This window comes from Octopus sinensis, linkage group LG23 (assembly GCF_006345805.1).
Source record: "Octopus sinensis linkage group LG23, ASM634580v1, whole genome shotgun sequence".
Classification (NCBI taxonomy): domain Eukaryota; kingdom Metazoa; phylum Mollusca; class Cephalopoda; order Octopoda; family Octopodidae; genus Octopus; species Octopus sinensis.
The window spans coordinates 27,897,293-27,918,119 of NC_043019.1; the positions used below are offsets into that span (position 1 = coordinate 27,897,293).

The 20,827-nt window shown below is 40.2% G+C and overlaps 1 protein-coding gene across 3 annotated transcripts in view; it reads left to right on the plus strand.

Annotated features, from left to right (window-relative positions):
- Nucleotides 1-20,827, plus strand: part of LOC115223378 (WASH complex subunit 2) — a 123,732-nt gene that overhangs the window by 5,428 nt on the left and 97,477 nt on the right. For all 3 annotated transcript variants that reach the window (XM_036512581.1, XM_029793885.2, XM_029793886.2), the window contains exons 2-16: nt 93-194; nt 1,774-1,866; nt 2,466-2,537; nt 4,812-4,871; nt 6,465-6,638; nt 7,574-7,664; nt 8,298-8,383; nt 8,679-8,750; nt 10,355-10,543; nt 11,254-11,320; nt 13,615-13,686; nt 15,028-15,125; nt 16,514-16,607; nt 18,749-18,931; nt 20,545-20,660. In XM_036512581.1, coding sequence (XP_036368474.1) covers nt 93-194; nt 1,774-1,866; nt 2,466-2,537; nt 4,812-4,871; nt 6,465-6,638; nt 7,574-7,664; nt 8,298-8,383; nt 8,679-8,750; nt 10,355-10,543; nt 11,254-11,320; nt 13,615-13,686; nt 15,028-15,125; nt 16,514-16,607; nt 18,749-18,931; nt 20,545-20,660 — 1,569 coding nt within the window. The remainder of the gene's footprint in view (nt 1-92; nt 195-1,773; nt 1,867-2,465; nt 2,538-4,811; nt 4,872-6,464; nt 6,639-7,573; nt 7,665-8,297; nt 8,384-8,678; nt 8,751-10,354; nt 10,544-11,253; nt 11,321-13,614; nt 13,687-15,027; nt 15,126-16,513; nt 16,608-18,748; nt 18,932-20,544; nt 20,661-20,827) is intronic.

Consider the following 20,827-nt stretch of genomic DNA (forward strand, 5'->3'; position numbering starts at 1 on the left):
CCTGGAGATATTAATGTCCACAGATAAGCATATAAAATATCAGATGAGATGTAGGACAAAGGTTCACTTTTCTGTTTTGGTTTTTGTTGCAGAATGATGATTCCAGTGTTGGCCCAAAGGTGTGGGAGCGACCTTGGACTATTGAGGAAATCAAAGCTGCTGCAGGAAAATGGTCCCTTGCTGGTGATGCTGGTGTAAGAATTAAATTTTAATGCCACTCTATTCTTACTTGCTTTCTTTAGTGATCTTTGTTATGTGTGTAAAGATTAATACTTAGTACTGATATCTCTGTTTAATATGTGTTTAAAGATAATATGTGGTATTATTATCTGTTTGGTGTGTGTGTAAAGATAACACATAATATTGCTATGTGTGTAAGGATAATATGTAGTATTGATATCTGTATTTAATATAATCTGTAAAGATTAAGGTGGCAGAATTGTTAGCATGCCAGGCAAAATGCTTAGAGGCATTTCATCTGTCTTTATGGTCTGAGTTCAAATTCTGCTGAGGTTGACTTTGCTTTTCATCCTTTCAGGGTCAATAAAACAAACACCAGTTGAACACTGGGGTTGATTTAATTGACTTACCCCTTCTCCCGAAATTGCTGTCCTTGTGCCAAAATTTGAAACCGATTTTTGTGTAAAGATTATAATTTATACTAATGTTTTTGTTTAATATGCATATAACAATAATATTTAGTATTGATATGTGTGTCTAATATATCGCTAATAAATATTACCACTGTTATAACAGCACCGCCTTTGCACTGTTATACTGTTGCTATGTTACCATGCTGTAGTACAGCCACTGTACTGTATTACCATACAGTATCCCCTACTCTACAGTATTACCATAGGGTGACCCCCTTCGGTCATGTATGACCATGGGATTGCACCTAGAAAGTTACTCTCCAAGGCACAAGTCTGGGCAAGGTTGTTTATGGAAGACCATGCATACCAACCTCCCCTCTCCACGCCACTGATGTTATCCAAGGGAAAGGCAAAGGCCAATACAGCTTGGCACCAGTGACATAACTCCTTTCTTCAGCTGAGTGAACTGGAGCAATGTGAAATAAAGTGTCTTGCTCAAGAACACAACATGCAGCCCAATCCGGGAATTGAACTCGCAACCTCACAATCATAAGCTCGACGCTCTAACCACTGAGCCATGTGCCTTCACAATGTATTACCATAGGAACTTACTTAAATTATGCTTGTTGCTGATCACTGTATGTGTGTGTGATCAGATAATATATTAGTTGATCTCTGTGTGTGAGAAAAGGAAGAGAGAGAGAGAAAGAAGGAAAGAGAATATTTGTATCTGTTATATACACTGTGATGGTGTGTGGCTTATTGGTTAGAGTATTCGGCTTACGATTGTAAGGTCTATGGTTCAATTCCCAGTGACAAATTATGTCCTTGAGCAAGACACTTCATTTCATGTTGCCCTAGTCCACTCAGATGGCAAAAACGAGCCGTGCCTGTAATTCAAGCATCGACTTTGTCACACTCAACGTCATAGTGAGTCTCCCAAACAACTACATTAGGGGTACACGTGTCTGTGGAGTGCTCAGCCACTTACATGTTAATTTCACTAGCTGGTTGTTTTGCTGATCAGATGAACTGGAACCCTCATTGTCATAACCAACAGACTACCAATTCACACACACACACATACATGGTAGCTATCAGCAAACTTCAGAAGTAATCCTCTTCTCCACGTTCACCTAACCCACCCTTCTCTCACCAATTATCTTCTTTTTGCCAACAGCTGCTGCTCCATCTGCAGAACTTCTCCCAGACTATTTTATCAAAGACTCATGAGATTGAGAACCAGGTGAACAAACTCGTCAATGAAACTAAGGTACGGTACACACTTAGAGCTTTTCTTTTTGTATTTTGCATTCGGTACTACAATTGTTGTGCCACTGTATTACTGCATTACCATGTTACCAAAGTATGATACACACTTGGAGAGGTCTTTTAGTTTCTACTTGCCATACTGTGTACCATTGTACTGTGTAATACAGCTCTGTCACTGTAATGCTGTTGTGTACTGTACTGTTGCACCAAACTATACTATAACTGTACTACCATACTGTAGTACAGCCACCACCCCTACTCTACTTTATTACCATAAGAACTTATTGTCCATTGCTTCAACCATGTCTCCATTCTCACTTACCAGTCTCCACTCACATTCAGCAGTCCACATTCTCACACTCACCAGTCCTCATTCTCACACTCACCAGTCTCCACTCCCACCAGTCTCCATTCTCACTCACCAGTCTCTACTTACACTTGCCAGTTTCTACTCACACTTAAGCTTCCATTCTCACTAACCAGTCTCCACTCACACTCACCAGTTTCCATTCTCACACTCTCCAGTCTCCACTCACACTTACCGCACTTCACATCTCAACCAGTGCATATCTCATGTTGTCTTTCTTCTCTCTCCCTCAGAGCACCGGAGTCAAAGTGAATAATGTCTTCAATGATTTCATTATGCTGGCCAACTCACAGTTTGTGGAAAACGTAATGTATCCTTAATCCCTTAATCTTTTTCTTAATCTCTTTTCTACTTCTTTTTTTCCTTTATGGACACAGAGGTACATGGAAAAAAACATGCATGCATAATCATCATCATTTAACATCAAAGACAAAGTATTTGTCAAGAATAGGTTGACTGTGACTTCGAAGTTTCGGCCTGCTTATCCTTCAGCGGACACTGTCCAAAACTTCAAAGTCACTGTCAACATCCCCTCCTTTCTGTTGAAAGGCACAAGCACTTTCACACACATGTATACACATGACGGGAAGCTCCAACTGCCCAAGTCAATTACAAGGTTTCAGTCTACCTTTTCCACAGGTCCCCTCGATATATATGTATAATTTAGTATCCGCCACACTAATAGGAGGTTCCAGAGTTTACAGGATAAATATCAGGATAACATCTAGTTTGACTTTTGAGTATCAATCAATATTCTTCTTAAATTAAACTGTTTTTTTTATAAACTACAGCAACACATACAAGGCATAGAAACTGCATATGATCTAAAACTCAATTATACAGAAAAAAATTCGAATTACCCTCATAAATAAGTTCTTCATACCACATATATTAAATTTAATTGAATTAAATTTAATTTGATGTGTGGTAAGAAGCTTGCTTCCCAACCATGTGGTTCCGAGTTCAGTCCCTTGTGAGTGGATTTGGTAGACGGAAACTGAAAGAAGCCCATGATTATCATCATCATTGTTTAACATGCATCTTCCACGCATGCATGGGTAGGACAGTTGATGGAAGCTGGCCAGGTAGAAAAAGTACCCTAGGCTATTGTGTCTGCTTTGACAGGGATTTTACAGCTGGATACCCTTCCTAATAACACATCATATATGTGTGTGTGTATATATATATATATATATGTATCAATGGAAATTGCAGATGTGTTACCAGTGCCGGTGGCATGTCGAAACTCTACTTGTGAAGACCTGTTGAGGCAAGTGAGGATCAGAATTGAAATCGATCAATGGAAATTGCAGATGTGTTACCAGTGCCGGTGGCATGTAAGAGAACCTTCCGTTTCGCAACCGTTGCCAGCGCCGCCCCGACTGGCCTCGTGCCGGTGGCACATAAAAAGCACCATCCGTTCGTGGCCGTTTGCCAGCTCTGTCTGGCACCTGTGCGGGTGGCACGTAAAAAGCACCCACTACACTCACAGAGTGGTTGGCGTTAGGAAGGGCATCCAGCCGTAGAAACACTGCCAGATTTGACTGGGCCTGATGAAGCCTTCTGGCTTCACAGACCCCAGTAGAACCGTCCAACCCATGCTAGCATGGAAAGCGGACGCTAAACGATGATGATGATGATGATGATATGTATATATATTTGTGTGTTTGTCCCCTTACCATCACTTGACAACCAATGCTAGTGTGTTTAGGTCCCCATAACTTAGTGGTTCAGAAAAAGAGAATGATAGAATATGTACCAAGCTTAGAAGAAAATAAGTCCCGGGGCCAATTTGGTCAACTAAAGCTCTTTAAGGTGGTGCTCCAGCATGACCACAGTCAAATGACTGAAACAAGTAAAAGAATTTAATCTCATTTAGTGGTTAGCTGTTGTACAAAACATTGGAAAATCCCCAACTGAAGATTCACTTTGACCTACTTAAATGTCTAAAACTCACATTCCATACTTAAACCTAAGGTCAGGATAAGATCAACTGCATAGTAATGTTTATAGCCATATCAAGTTTCTAAATCTTCTTCTGGCTTTCTTTTTTTTTTCTCTCAAAAACCATAGTAGCCTGGCAAAAGAATGTTAGGCATTCATGAATGCTTTCAAGTTCACTTTGAGCCACATCAGTGAACAGACTTTGAATAAAGTTGCAGAGTCAAAAATAGCTGGAGGCAAATGAAACTGTTGGTTCTTTATGCAACAGAAACACGTATTGGTCATATTTAAGCCAAATATTCTGTATAATTGACTAGGAATCAAAAATATGCAGATGTGCTAATCACCATATTCATTGCAATTGTCTTATATAGTCCACTCTCATGAGTGGTTGGCATTAAGGGCTTCCAGCCATAAAAATCATACCAAAGTATAGATAATGGGACTTGGTGCAGTCCACTGGCTTACCAGCTCCTGTCAAACCATCCAACACGTCTTCACTGGCATCCTTCTCACCATCACTGCATCTTTCATCACCACCACCATCTTCATCACCATCATTGTCGCTCTCACCACCACCATCACCATTCTCACTACTATCAACACCATCACCATATTCTTCAATCTTCTTTCAGCGTGTTTATGATGATGATGTCAGTGGAAAAGAAACTACAACAAACAACAATAAGGAACCAGTAAGTAATCAGAAAAATATTCTCCACATTATGGTTTGGCTTCTTTTAAACACAAATTTTTGTTCTATTTTGTTCTAAATCTTTTACTTGTTCTGTTTTTCTTTTTTGTTTTTCATCCTGTCAGGCTGGATAAAATATGCACCAGTTAAGCATTGTGGGTGAATGTACTTGATTAACTCTCTTCCCTCCCAAATTTCAGGGCTTGAGCCTATAGTAGGAACGCTTATTACCTCCACCTTAGTGAAGGCAGAGGTATTGTTTTCAGTTGTGTTTGTTTGTCTGCCCGTGGACAAGATATCTCAAGAACCACTGGATGGATTCTAATAAAACTTTCAGGGAGGTTTGGCCTTGTAACTGGCACAAACTGATTAGATCTGGGATTGAGTGTGTGCAACGATGTTGTTAAACCTCCATTAACAGCACCGTATGCTGGTCCTTTCTGTTTTCTTTCATGCATGGATAAATTTTTCACTATAGACCTTAATGGTCATAAAGACACTATAATAGTGGCTAGACTAACAAAAATCTTCATAGAGAAAACTGTCCCTGTTCTCACTGCAGACGACACACATGGCATTACAAACACAGCCTTCACACCCACCTTCACATTCCATGATTACCATTGGGCTCGATCAGGTACTGGACAAGGATTCTGGATTATTTTTCCAGTTTTATCACTTAATTTTTGAGAGTGGTCAGGTTCATTTTTAGTATTCTCGTATGTGAGAGCAGTTGGGTTTATTTCAGATATTCACATCTTAAAAATCATCTCCAGCTAAGAGAGGATGTTGGTGTTGCTCTGGTGGCGGTTTGCACTCTCTGAGTGCTCCTGTTATCATTGTTATTAAGACAGTGAGTTGGCAGAATCGTTAGCATGCCGGGCAAAATGCTTAGTGGCATTTCATCCATCCTTACGTTCTGAGTTCAAATTCCACTAAAGTCGACTTTGCCTGCCATCCTTTCAGGATCAATGAAATAAGTAGCAGTTGAGCACTGGGGTTGATGTAATCGACTAGCCCCTCCCCACAAATTTCAGGCCTTGTCCTCTTTGTAGAAAGGGTTATTATTATTATTATCATTATCAAGGTGGCAAGCAGGCAGAATTGTTAGCACACTGGATAAAATTCTTAGCTGTATTTCATCTGTTTTCACATTCTGAGTTCAAATTCTGCTTGGGTTGATTTTGCCTTTCATCCTTTTGGAGTCAATAAATTAAGTACCAGTGAAATACTGGGGTCAATGTAATCAACTATCCCCTCCACTCAAATTTTAGACCTTGTACCTATAGTAGAAAAGATTATTATTATTCATTTGACTAACTTGGAACATGTATTCTTTCACTTATAGAAGACTCAAATTTTCTTTGGTAAAATAGTCAATCTGCTCTCAACAGCCTCTCCATTGAGGCTTTGCTACATGTTCATCTGTTGGAACTACGAGAACAGTTGAATTATTCTGCATAAAGTGTGACTCGTGACTTGTATGGTGACTTTGTTTAAAGTGAAGAAGACTCATGCCCCATAAACCTCACTTTCTTGTCTGTCACCATCTTCAATCCAGTGGTATCTTACAAATGTCCTTTGTTTGTTGTAGGAAATGAGTAAAGAAGAAAGAGAAGTAATGATGGTCCAGAAAATTGCTCAAGCTGTCAATTCAGGTCTGAATGTTATTGATGAGTCATTTGAAAAACTTGATACCAATGCTGGGAACTCTGAGTCAGAAGATGATGATGCTACCTATACTGTGGATCCAATCTTTGAAGCAAAGGTAAACACATACACACACCTATATATATTTATATTAATCCAAATATACAGTATTATAGATCCATCTCATCCAATCTTACCAATTGATTTCCATATCTGCCTTCTCTGAGGAGCATGTGATTCAGTTAACTTCCCTGTTACCTAATACCCAGTGTGAAACTGATTGGTAAGATCAGCTGAAATGGATCTGTGAGACAGATTCTTCAAGTGAAGTCAACCAGCAGGAGACCTAGGGAGTAGACCAAGAATGAGATGATTGAGTAATATCCAAAGTCTCAGTTGGTCAGGCTTGGGAATCCAGCCAGAAAGTATAATGACAATTGCTTCTGATAGAACCCTCCTTGGAATAGTGGACAGAAAAGACGAGATGGGGCAGATACCAAATATGACCGGTTGACCTTAAAATCAAACGACCTTTCATCTGACAAGTTAGTTCTAGTTAATGGTTCTAAAAAAAGGTTGTTTTTTCTTCATTGATTTTTCCTACTCCTTACTTTCTGTTTTTTTTTTTACTTGAGTCATTTTGACTGCGGCCATGCTGTAGCACCACCATTTATTAAGCAACTCGACCCCAGAACTTATTCTTTGTAAGTCCAGTACTTATTCTATCGGTCTCTTTTGCCGAACCGCTAAGTGACGGGGACATAAAGATACCAGCATCGGTTGTCAAGCAATGCTAGGGGGACAAACACAGACACACAAACATACACGCACATACATATATATATATATATACATATATACGACGGGCTTCTTTCAGTTTCCGTCCACCAAATCCACTCTCAAGGCTTTGGTCGACCCAAGGTGCCACGCAGTGGGACTGAACCCGGAACCATGTGGTTGGTAAACAAGCTACTTACCACACAACCACTCCTGCGCCTGTATGTGTAACTTTTCTGATTTTTTTTTCTTTTTTATAATTCTTTACTTTGACAGGATCCTTACATTCATCGGCCACTTCCATTCCTAATTGGTAGCAATGATTTCATGCGAGATGACAATGTTGGACTCATAGAGATTTTCTCAGGTAAGTTTCAAGGAATAAACTGATGGTGGTCAATTGACCATTGGACAAAATACTTTGTGGTTTTCTTTTTAGTTAAGTTACTTTCCATCATGAACTCAAACTCCACATCGTCCTAGATAGATTTACTTTCTATACTACTGCATTCACTAACATAGCTAGAGGTGGCGTGGAGGAGAATTCATATACTCTATAATGTGTTTGTTTTATTAAACTGCCGGTGAAGGTGATGAAAGAAGATGATTGATGATGCTACAAAGGATGGTGGCATGAGGAATAAAGAACCCATTGGAGGATAGTATTAAGAATGTAAACTCAAAGTGGAGGACTGAGATGGGGAAGGAGGAGGAGACGAAGAATAATGGTAACTAGAGAATGTCAGAAATGATGACACAAAGTGGAGTGGATTGCAGAGATGAGATCCACCTGGTGATGGACGATAGCAATTAGGAGGAGGTCTATTCTGATGACAAATATAAGACATCGTACTTTACTGCATGGACATGACTAAACACATTTTTTCCAAATCTGAATAATTTCAAAGTTTTTTTTTGTTTTTTTTTTGTGTGTGTGTGTGTATTTTCTTCCCATCTCTATGTCTCATTCTCTCTTTACCTCTCTCTCTCCCCTTATCAGAAGAAGATGATGGTGAAACTGACCACGGCAGCTTGAGTGATGACTCCGAACCTGAGAAGGGTAAACTGGACCAGATTGAATCTGAGGTAAGTTTGAGGTGATGAAAATGGAGACTCAGTGTGTGTGTGTATGTGCACAGGTGTGCATATGCATACACACACATACACACACATATCCACACTGTTTTACTTCACATGCATATATCACATCACACTCCATGTACACATACGACATACCTATACACATGCATACATTACATCACACTCCACACATGCACGCACATCCTGTTCTACTCACACAAATACACACACACATCACTCTACACTCATACACACTCACACAAGCCACACATGAGTAATTTCTCTGTTCTGTATTTGCCAGTACACTGATGAAGATATGGACTATGATGATACTGCCCCTCCATCCAAGAGGAAGAGCACCAGGGCAACTGAGGTAGGTCAACCTGTTCAGAAATGTAAACTCACTTTTCAGAGCACCTTTCAGGCATGGCTGTGTGGTAAGAAGTTAGCTTCCCAACCACATGGTCCTAGGTTCAGTCCCACTGCATGTCACCCTGGGCATGTGTCCTCTACTGTAGCCCCCAGGCTGACCAAAGCCTTGAGTGAATTTTGTGGACAGAAGCAGAAAGAAGCCTGTCATATATAGGACAGTGAAGCACAACAAAATCCTCTGGTTCACCAAACCCTACCAAGCTGTCCAACCTGTGGAAGACAAACATTAAACAGTGATAGCGGTGGTGGTGACAGAATCGAAGGCGGTGAGCTGGCAGAATCGTTAACATGCCGGGCGAAATGCTTAGCGGTATTTCGTCTGCCTCTACGTTCTGAGTTCAAATTCCACCGAGGTCGACTTTGCCTTTCATCCTTTCGGGGTCGATAAATTAAGTACCAGTTACGCACTGGGGTCGATGTAATCGATTTAATCCATTTGTCTGTCCTTGTTTGTCCCCTCTGTGTTTAGCCCCTTGTGGGTAGTAAAGAAATAGGTGGTGATGGTGTCACAGTGTTTACGTGTGTGCATACACACTCACAAACACACACATTTGGGTGAGAGAGAGAGTGTACTATGCACTTATATGTGTGTGTGTGTGTGTGTGTGTGTGCACATCAGACCAGTGAAGTAGTATTTGTGACTGTTGCCAGCGTCATGTAAATGTCACCTGGGAAATTGTAATCATGGCTGTTGCCAGTAGCAGGATCTGTGAATGTTAGGCCTCGTGGAGATGGCGAGGCATGATCTTCAAATATTGGGCCTCACAGAGATGACAAGTGACTGAGACCTTTGGCAAGACACACTGTGGTTTGAGAAAGATTTAGCTACTATTTCTAGCTAGTTGGACAACTGTAAAATTTCTCTTGATATATTAATGTGTATATATAGTGTGTTTTAATGCTATTGGAAGCTTCTCATGTCCACATTGAAGAATGTCGTCTACATCTCAAAACCAATATAGATGTCTCTGGTGAGCAACCAGAAGTGGTTCTGGGATACAATGGTCACAGTCTTTCTTGCTCTCTCTCTCTCCCTCCCTCCCTCTCTTTCTATATAATTTATATATATATATGTATGTATGTATGTATATATATGTATGTATGTATATATATGTATGTATGTGTATATATGTATGTATGTATATGTATGTATGTATGTATATGTATGTATATATATGTATGTATGTATGTATATATATGTATGTATGTATATATATGTATGTATATATATGTATGTATGTATGTATATATATGTATGTATGTATATATGTATGTATATATATATATGTATGTATGTATATATATGTATGTATATATATATGTGTATGTATGTGTATATATATGTATGTATGTTTATTTATTTTATTTATTTATTTATTCTGCCTTGTCTATATCTCAAATTCATTAATTAGTTTGGATTTCTTAATTAAATAACTAATCTGTATGTAAAGATGTATCTCTTAATTAAATTACCAATCCATATGTAACAACCTGTCTCTTAACCAATCTTATGTAATAAACAATTGAATGTTCTTTCGTTGACAGTCAACCTATGATTCAGAGGACAGTGACGGTGATTTGTTTGGAACTAAAGATTCCCAAAGTGGATCTGACGATGAGGAAGACGACAGCTTTGAGAAGAAGAAGAAGCCGCCAAAAGTTGACCGCAGTTTTAGCGACGAAGATGAAGATGAGGAAGAGGAGGAGAATGAAGACAAAGGAAGTACTCCTGAGGTAATTTTTCTTTCCTCTGCTAGAATAGCAAAACTAAGGAGTATAACAAGGCTTAGATTGTTTAACTTGTAGTACTTTCAAAATACTCTGTAAGGCATGGCTGTGTGGTAAGAAGCTTGCTTCTGGAGCCATATGATCCCAGGTTCAGTCCCACTGCGTGGCACCTTGGACAAGTGTCTTCTACTATGGCCTCAGGCCAATCAAAGCCTTGTGAGTGGATTTGGTAGACGGAAACTGAAAGAAGCCCATCATATGTATATATCTAAGTGTGTGAGTTTTTATGCCTGTGTTTGTACCCCACCACTGCTTGGCAACTGGTGTTGCTGTGTTTATGTTCCTGTAACTAAGTGGTTCAGCAAAAGAGACAAGTCCTGGGGTGTTATGGCGAGAGTTTTTCAAGATGGAAAGATTTGCTATTTGGTTGCTATTTTTAGTATGCCAAATGACCACATAGAAGCCTCCTATTTGGTTCTTAACAAGTATGATGATATGGGGCAACAAATGGTCCTAGATTAATTAGGACCATGTAGTATGGTAACATAGAGGCTAAGGTGGTCCTTGATTTGATAGGTGCAGGATTAGTTAATACAAGGAGTATGGTAACATAGGGACTGAGGTAATCCCTGATTGGTTGGCATTAAAAGAGTTAAAAACATATTTCTTTTCTTAATTCCATTCACAACATAAAGTTTGGTTTTTCTTCCTTCTAGAAGCCTTTCAACAAAAGTAGTCTCCAGGCTGAGCTTGCGGCCAGACTAGGAGTTCCAGAAAGAAAAGGTCAGTCATCTCATCATTTATTTATTATTATTATTATTATTATTATTATTATTATTATTGGCGTTAGGAAGGGCATCCAGCTGTAGAAACACTGCCAGATCTGACTGGCCTGGTGCAGCCTTCGGGCTTGCCAGACCCCAGTTGAACCGTCCAACCCATGCTAGCATGGAAAGCGGACGTTAAACGATGATGATGATGATGATGATTATTAAGGATCATTAGCACACCAGGCGAAATGCTTAGCGGCATTTTGTCTGTTGCTACATTCTGCGTTCAAATTCCGCCAAGGTCAACTTTGCCTTTCATCCTTTTGGGGGTCGATGAAGTAAGTACCAGTTATGCACTGGGGTTGATGTAATCAACTACCCACTCCACTCCCAAATTTCAGGCTTTGTACCTATAATAGAAAGCTGGCAGAATCATTAGCATGGCAGGTAAAATGCTTAGCAGAATTCATCCATCTTTACGTTCTGAGTTCAAATTCTGCTGAGGTCAACTTTGCCTTTCATCCTTTTGAACACTAGGGTTGATGTAATTGATTCTCATCCCATCCCTCAAAATTTGCTGCCCTTGTGGCAAACTTTGAAACCAGTGAGCTGGCAGAATCGTTAGCACACTGGGCAAAATGCTTAGCAGCATCTCGTCTGTCTTTACATTCTGAGTTCAAATTCCACTGAGGTCGACTTTGCCTTTCATTCTTTCAGGGGTCAATAAAATAAGTACCAGTTATGCACTGGGTTCAGTGTATTCGACTTGCCCCTCTCCTCAAATTTCAGGACTTGTTCCTATAGTAGTAAAGATTATTATTTTTATTATTATTACCACAGGTGCAGGAGTGGCTGTGTGGTAAGTAGTTTGCTTACCAACCACATGGTCCCGGGTTCATTCCCACTGTGTGGCACCTTGGGCAAGTGTCTTCTACTATAGCCTCGAGCCAACCAAAGCCTTGTGAGTGGATTTGGTAGATGAAAACTGAAAGAAGCCTGTCTTATATATGTATATATATATATATGTTTGTGTGTCTGTGTTTGTCCCCCCCACTTAGCTTGACAACTGATGGTGGTGTGTTTGCGTCCCTGTAACTTAGCGGTTCGGCAAAAGAAACCGATAGAATAAGTACTAGGCTTACAAAGAATAAGTCTTGGGGTCGATTTGCTTGACTAAAGGTGGTGTTCCAGCATGGCCACAGTCAAATGACTGAAACAAGTAAAAGAGTATTAATATTATTAATAATGATAATAATAATAATTTACGAATATTGATGTAACTCTTCATGAATGTAAATAAGCAATAAGAAGGATGCGATATGATTTGTAATAAACAGGGATTGATTCTGTTTATTGAATTGAACAATATTTCGACAGTATGTCTGTCTGCTCAGGTTCAAAATGAAAAAAACGCAGAAATTCAGAAATTGAAAATATGAATGGAAATAAAGTGCTGTTGCTGAATATCTCATGTTGTGAGATTTAAAAATAGTAATTTTCTAATTTATGAATGGAAATATCCTGCATTCCTTTTCTACACAGCAAAGACTGATGCCATCAGTGTTTTGTTTTTTCATAACTGATAAAAAGGGGAACACCAGAGTTGATTGAGAGTCGGGTGGAAAGAGCTCTGTCAACACATTCGACAATGATATGATGTGATAGGAAGAGGTGAGGGAAGGTTGGTGCCTGTAAGTGAGAAGTCTTGATGACAGATTCGCATTCCAGACATGGTCAAGGATTTTACTGAAGTCTAAGAGCAATAACATCATGTCCTCATAACTTCTAAAGTGAGAGCTTACTGCTACATAAATTGATGTATAGAGTTTAAACAAGATGTGAAAACATTCAAATATTATCACTGTTTGTCCAAATCCTACTGCACTTCACATGGAATTTTGGGTCTGAAAAGTTTAGCTTGTATGCCAGAAAATATGGTATGTATGTTTATACATGTAAAGGCACATGGCCTAGTGGTTAGAGCAGCAGACTCGCGATCGAGGGATCGCGGGTTCGAATCTCAGAATGGGCGATGTTTGTGTTTATGAGCAAAACACCTAAGCTCCACGCAGCTCCAGCAGAAGGTAATAGCAAACTTCTGCTGACTCTTTCGCCACAACTTTCTCTCACTCTTTCCTCCTGCATCTTGCAGCTCACCTGCGACGGACCAGCGTCCCGTCCAGGTGGGGAACCTATATGCCAAGGTAACTGGGAAACCGGCCCTATGAGCCAGGGATGGCTCGAGAAGGAACAAACATATTTATACATACACAAGAAATGAACCATTTATCTTCTTTTTACCTCCAGATTCAACTGCCAGTAATTCACAAAAAAAGAGAACAAAATCCAGAAAGAACACTGTTAAGGAACCTACACCAGGTACAATAAACACTTTTGTTCTTGTTATTGCTGTTGCTGTTGTTGTTGTTGTTACTTAGTCCTGAGTCAGACTTGATCCAACCAGACATACAATCAAAAGCATTCCAACCATGGCCATCTCATCTGAAGTTACAATAGACCATATTATTGAATATATCCTTCCGTATTTGAGATGGTAGGGTGTCATTTGAAGGGTACATGGCTGCTATTTCTTGAAGGTAACCACATAAAGGCGGTGAGCTGGCAGAAACGTTAGCACGCCGGGCGAAATGCGTAGCCGTATTTCGTCTGTCGTTACGTTCTGAGTTCAAATTCCGTCGAGGTCGACTTTGTCTTTCATCCTTTCGGGGTCGATAAATAAAGTACCAGTTTCCCACTGGGGTCGATGTAATCGACTTAATCCCTTTGTTTGTCCCCTCTATGTTTAGCCCCTTGTGGGCAGTAAAGAAATACATAAAGGTTTCCTGTTATTGTTTACACCCAGGGCAGGTCTAATCCAACAGGCCTATGATCAAAGGCATTCCATTTACGACCATCCTGTTATTTTTATTGATACACAAGACCATCAAAACTGTCTGATCTTCTTTAAAGTAGTAAGATGTGCTTTGAGGGATATTTAACTGCTATTTCTAACAGGTCCAACAACCACTCAGAGGCTGCCTCATGAGTTTCTGTTTTTATTGTTAAAGAAGGTATTGGAGGCTTTAACTGTTGTTGTGTAACTTTAGGTCAGCCCCAGGGCTCATTTTAATCAGTTTTAAATTTAATTAAAAATTCAGTTTCTTAAATTAATTTCAACAAGCAAAATAACTAATGTTTGTCACCACTTCAACATGGCCGTTCCATATGAATCGACGTTACTACCATTTTTTAACCCCGAGAGAATGCCTCCTCTGGCTGATTATCAATGCAATCAGCACCCAATATATATTGGAAGCAGGGGAGCAAACTCTTACCCTCTTCTAGCGACTTGACACAACCACCAAACTGGCCAGTTACAGCCTATTTTTGCCCATCTTCAGTGGTGAATACCTGTCAGCTAGAAAGAACAGTAGTTCATTCCAGCTCACAATATATAGAAAACCAAGTGACACAACAGTCACTGATCTTGCAACTAGCAAATTATCCAGTTAGAAAACCTCTAAAAGAGATAAAAGTAGTGATTATGCTGTGAAGTAATGTTTGTCACCACTTCAACATGGCTGCTCCATACAAACCAACGTTACTAACATCTTTAACCCCAAGAAGGGTTAATTTTTTATTGTTTTTCTATTATTTATATTTATTTATTTAAATTTTGCTTCTGGTATTTATTTCTTCTCTCTCTCTCTTTCTCTGCAGCCATAAACCATTTTGGTGGTTTTCCTGAAGAAGATAACTCAGCCTTTGATGTGTTCCCTGCTAAAAAGGGTCTCTTTTCTGATAATGATAATGAAGAGGTAAGTAGAAAGAGCTGACTGCTGTTGGCTGGTAACTAGCACATTGCTTTTGCACTCTCTCTCTCTCTATCTCTTTAAATATGTGTGTCAGATTGCTCTTACAGTTCTGGTAACGTGTAACTCAGTACAACCTATTGTATGCTCAAGTCGTCAGTGACTTAACCAGCAACCCAGCACCAAGCTTGCTTGGTGAGCTGGGTGATTTTTGGACACCCTGTGGGATGAACAACAAGATCCATCAAAGGGCAGAGAAACCCAGAAAAGCAACAGCCGTCAGTGGTTAAAGTATTGGGCTCACAATCATGAGGTAGTGAGTTCGATTCCTGTACCAGGATGTGTGTTATCTTCTTGAGCAAGTCACTTCATTTCACATTGCTCCAGTTCACTCAGCTGTAGAGATGAGTTGCAACATCACTGATGCCAATCTGTGTCAACCTTTGCCTTTCCCTTGGATAACATCAGTGGTGTGGAGAGAGGAGACCGGCATGCATGAGCGACTGTTGGTCTTCCATAAACAACCTTGACCAGACTTGTGCTTCAGAATGTAACTTTTTAGGTGCAATCCCATGGTCATTCATGACTGAAGGGGTTCTTTACAAATGGTATTCATCAGTTGTAATGAAGACATTCTCTCTAGGAGAAGAAAGTCTCAGAAATAAAAACCTGTCAGTGGCTAAGAGATGGTTCCACACTTCACAAAACCTTAGAGCTCCCAAACCAGGACCCTGCTACTGGGCATAGTTTAAAGTCAACATAATCCTTTTGTAATTCAACTGTGTCTAATGGTTAGGATTAATGTGACTCCTGTAGTTGTAGTCATAGTGGTGGTGGGTATTGCAGTGTTGTGGTTGGAGTGGCAGTGATTGTAATGATACCTTGCAGTTGTTGTTGTGGTGTAATGTTGGATATAGGATGGATGACAGTAAAGGATAAAGACCCCTGTCAGTCATAAATGAGCATGGAATTGCACGTAGAAAGTTCCCCTCGAAGGCTTAAGACCAGGCAAGGTTGCATGTGCAAGACCAACAGTCGCTCATCATTCCAGTCTCCCCATCTCCACGCCACCAATGTTATCCAAGAGAAAAGCAAAGGCTGATACAGTTTGGCACCAGTGATGTCGCAACTCATTTCTACAGCTGAGTGAACTGGAGCAATGTGAAATAAAGTGTCTTGCTCAAGAACACAACACACATCCTAGCTTGGGAATCGAACTCACAACCTCACAATTGTAAGCTCAATGCTCTAACCACTGAGTCATAGATGACAGTAGCTGCTACTATAATACAAAACACAATGTTAATGATGTGTAATATTTCTAATTGTAGTCCTGATGACCAACAATTTGTGCTTACTTGTCCTCACTTTGTGACTGTTTCTTTTTCATACAGGGTGGGCTTTTTGACGACATTCCACGTAAACCTTCCATAGATCAGTCTAGAAAAACACCACCATCTCATGGCTTCAGTGATGACGAAATTGATGGTAAGTGTTCAGTTTTTTGTATAATCTCAATTGCATACACTGTATTTTTCTTCAGCTCAGCAAGCTTTATGCAACAGCAGTGAATGTTTTATTCAGTTTCCTATATATCAAGGCTTGAATTTTATTTAAGCAGGTGATAATTGGGTACACAGCATTAACAAGCATCAAGAAAGGCAAAACATGTTTATTGTTCTTCTTAGTCACTGCAGGAACTATATTGATCTCATTCTGATATATACTGGGTTTTTAACACAAGTCTGTGAAGAGATTTTATCTCACGCAATTCCACAGCTGCATGCCTTCTAGAAATATGTATACATTTAGCATGATACACAGATGGTGATTTTAATTTAATGCTGTTCCAATTGCATGCACCAAGTTGGTGTGTGTGTGCATGCATATATCATCATTATTTTTATGTCCATTTTCTTCTATGCTAGCATGAGTTAGACAAGGCTTAATGAGACAGTATTCAACAGTCAGATGTTCTTGTCATCAACCCCAAACTTTTTTAAGTAAAAGACATTTCATTCCACAGGTTGTCACCAGTCAAAAGGTGCAAAATTTATAGGGCAGGGAATTGGACATGAACATAGGATAAAATATCCCTCTTTTCTTCAAATGAGGTCATGCAGCATCACTCAGAATGTAAACATTCACACACACACACACACACACATGATGGCCTCTCATGCAGTTTCTGATCTCCAGTTTCACTGACAAGGCATTGGTTGGCCTGAGACCACAGAACAAGACACTCACCCAGGCTGCTGTACTGTGGGATAGAACTCAAAACCACAGGGCTACAAGTCAAACTCTATCCACACAGCCATGCCTGTATTTAAGTATGGAAAAGGGGCCATTAAATGGTGATGATGATACACATGCACACACATGAGATGTGGAATCTGTGGGCAGGTTACTTGTCTAGGAGGACAGTAACTCTGAATAAGAACTGACACGGGGTAGAAGTACCCTTTAATCATCCTTGCATGGGGAAACCTCTCTAGTGGTAGTCAGTGGTTTAATAAAATGCATCCGGGACATATATACAACACCATATATACAACACCAAAGTTGGCCAGTTTTTGGTTGTTGTATGTTCAGGATGACACAAGCTATTACACTCCTTCTAACCCATGCCAGCATGTGAAAATGGATGCATAATATTGATAAGGACATGTGTGTTTGTGTGTGTGTATTATATATATATATGTGTGTGTACATGTTGTATGTATGCATATTAATCACTGTATTACTGTATCGACCTGGCTCTTGGGTATTGTCACACACCGCTGGTCACAGTGCGCTTCCTCACATTGTTGTAGCTTTTGAATGATGCTACCCTGCTGGCTAGGTGGGCAGGCCAACATTCCCCATGAATGGGACAACAGTCTGTTGGTGGGTTGCCAATTGACAGCTGAGTGAACTGGAGCAATGTATTTTGCTCAAGAACACAATGTATCTACTGGTCCAAGAACCAAAAACCACAATTTTGCAACCGTAAGTGCAACATGCTAACCTCCAGCCCACATGCCTCCACACATACACACACACACACATATATGACAGGCTTCTTTCAGTTTCTGTCAACCAAATTCACTTACACTTTGGTCAGCCCAAGGCTGTAGCAGAAGACACTTGCCCAAGGTGCCACACAGTGGGACTGAACTCGGAACCATGTGGTCGGAAAGCAACTTCTTACCACACAGCCTCATTTGCGTGTGTGTGTATATATATATGTATGTGTATATATATATATATGTATATACAGAACCATCCGATTGTGGCCGTTGCCAGCCACGTCTGGCCCCCGTGCCGGTGGCATGTAAAAAGCACCATCTGATCGTGGCCGTTTGCCAGCCTCGTCTGGCACCTGTGCAGGTGGCACGTAAAAAGCACCCACTACACTCACGGAGTGGTTGGCATTAGGAAGGGCATCCAGCCGTAGAAACACTGCCAGATCTGACTGGGCCTGATGAAGCCTTCCAGCTTCACAGACCCCAGTTGAACCGTCCAACCCATGCTAGCATGGAGAACGGACGCTAAATGATGATGATGATGATATATATATATATATATATATATATATATATATATCCCAATGCATAATAACCTCTGTATTTTCTTTATGATGACAGATCTATTTTCACCAACCAATACAAGCAGCAGTTCTCAGAAACCAAAGAGCCATAGATCTAGTATTGTGTCAGCCACCTCTGAAAAAGGTCTGTTTGATGATGATGATGATGATGATGAAGGGGTGGAGGATAAGAATGCTGCTTTATTTACCAGTAGTGGCTTCAAATCCCAACCAAAAGATGGTAAGCAATGATTTCTGTCTACTTAACTCTCCATACCTCTTATTTCATTACTCTTTTTATCTCTCTCTCCCTATTTCTCTTGTTACATATATGTGTGTGTGTGTGTATGGATGCACAATGGCCCAGTGATTAGAGCAGCAAACTCACAGTTGTAGTATTGCGGTTTCGATTCCCAGATTGGGCATCGTAAGTGTTTATTGAGTGAAAACACCCAAAGCTCCATGAGGCTCCGGTAGGGGGTGGTGGCAAACCCTGCTGTACTCTTTCACCACCACTTTCTCTCTTTCTTCCTGTTTCTGTTGTACCTGTATTTCAAAGGAGCCAGCCTTGTCACACTGGTGTCATGCTGAATCTTCCTGAGAACTACATTAAGGGTACACATGTCTGTGGAGTGCTCAGCCACTTGCACGTTAATTTCACAAGCAGGCTGTTCTGTTGATCGGATCAACTGGAACCTTCATCGTAAGCGACGGAGTGCCATGACAACAACGATATAATATGTATACCATGGTATCACAGTATTGACCAGACTATTGGATATTGTTATACACCACTGGTCACAATGCACTTCACATTGTTTTAGCTTGCAAATGATGCTCCTCCATTGGCTAGGCAAGCAGGCCAACATTTCCCTGACTGAAAGGTTATTCTGTCACAAGGTTATCCATTTAGAGATGAGTGAACTGGAACAACATGAAATGAAGTGTTTTGTTCAAGAACAAAATGAGCCGCCCAGTCTGGGAATCGAACCCATGATCTACCAATCATGAGTGCAACACACTAACCACCAGGTCACACACATTAGCACACATCTATATAATAACCTTCTTCAGCAAGTATGTGGATGACATTCTCATGTTCACCCCATCCCATGAGGATGCCTCCACAATACCAAAGGATTTCAATAAGATGGACCAACACAGTTTCACCATTAAACCTCCAAACACTAGTGGTTCCCTTACTTGACTTTCTGCTAAACATTGTGGACAGGGAAAAATTGACACAGTGTTCTACCAAAAATTAATCTGCCAGGACCTCTTTGTCCATTACAAGTTGGTCATCCCCATCAGGGCTAAGATAAGCTACGTACATGAGAACACCTGGATACATGAGATGCAGTGACAACACCAGCCAGGATGCTCAGTTCTTAAAGGTACTTGAGACCAATGAACACCTGACATCCACTATTAACTCCATACGCAAACACAAGCCAAATAAATGTGGCTGACCTGCAGCTACTCATCATCATCGTTTAAAGTCCACTTTCTATGCTGCCTTGTGTTGGACAGTTTGACATGAAGCTGGCTAGCAGGGAGCCAATTGTCTGTTGTGGCATGGCTTCTCTGGCTGGATGCCCTTCTTTATGCCAACCACTTTACAGAGCATGCTGGGTGTCTTTTATGTGCCTCAGGCACAAGTATGTTTACACAGGTGTGTTTACACACCACTGGCATGGGTGCATTTGTGCAGCACTGGCATAGGTGCGTTTATGCAGCTCTAACATGGGTGCTTTTTATGTGGCATTGGCACCTGAAAGGACAAGCTTGTATGTGTGGAAAAATTCCACAGTGATGGTCATGTTATTTAATTTCTGTTTGTTTATTTATTTTCAGATTTACCAAAATCTAAGCCAGTGAGCAACCTATTTGAAGACAATGATAGTGAGGCCAGCGATGATGGAGATTTGTTTAGTAATATTACTGCAAAGAAACCAATTGAAACAAAGCAGGTAGGTCTTGTTTTGATAAATACAAATATGGTCAAGTGGTTAAGAAATTCATTGCATAATTGCAAGGTCCCAAGTTCATAGTAAATATCAAAAGAACCTTAACCTTTTCATAAACATATTACTAACCATATTCTTTGTGCATTTAGGGTAATTTAAGCACAGGCATG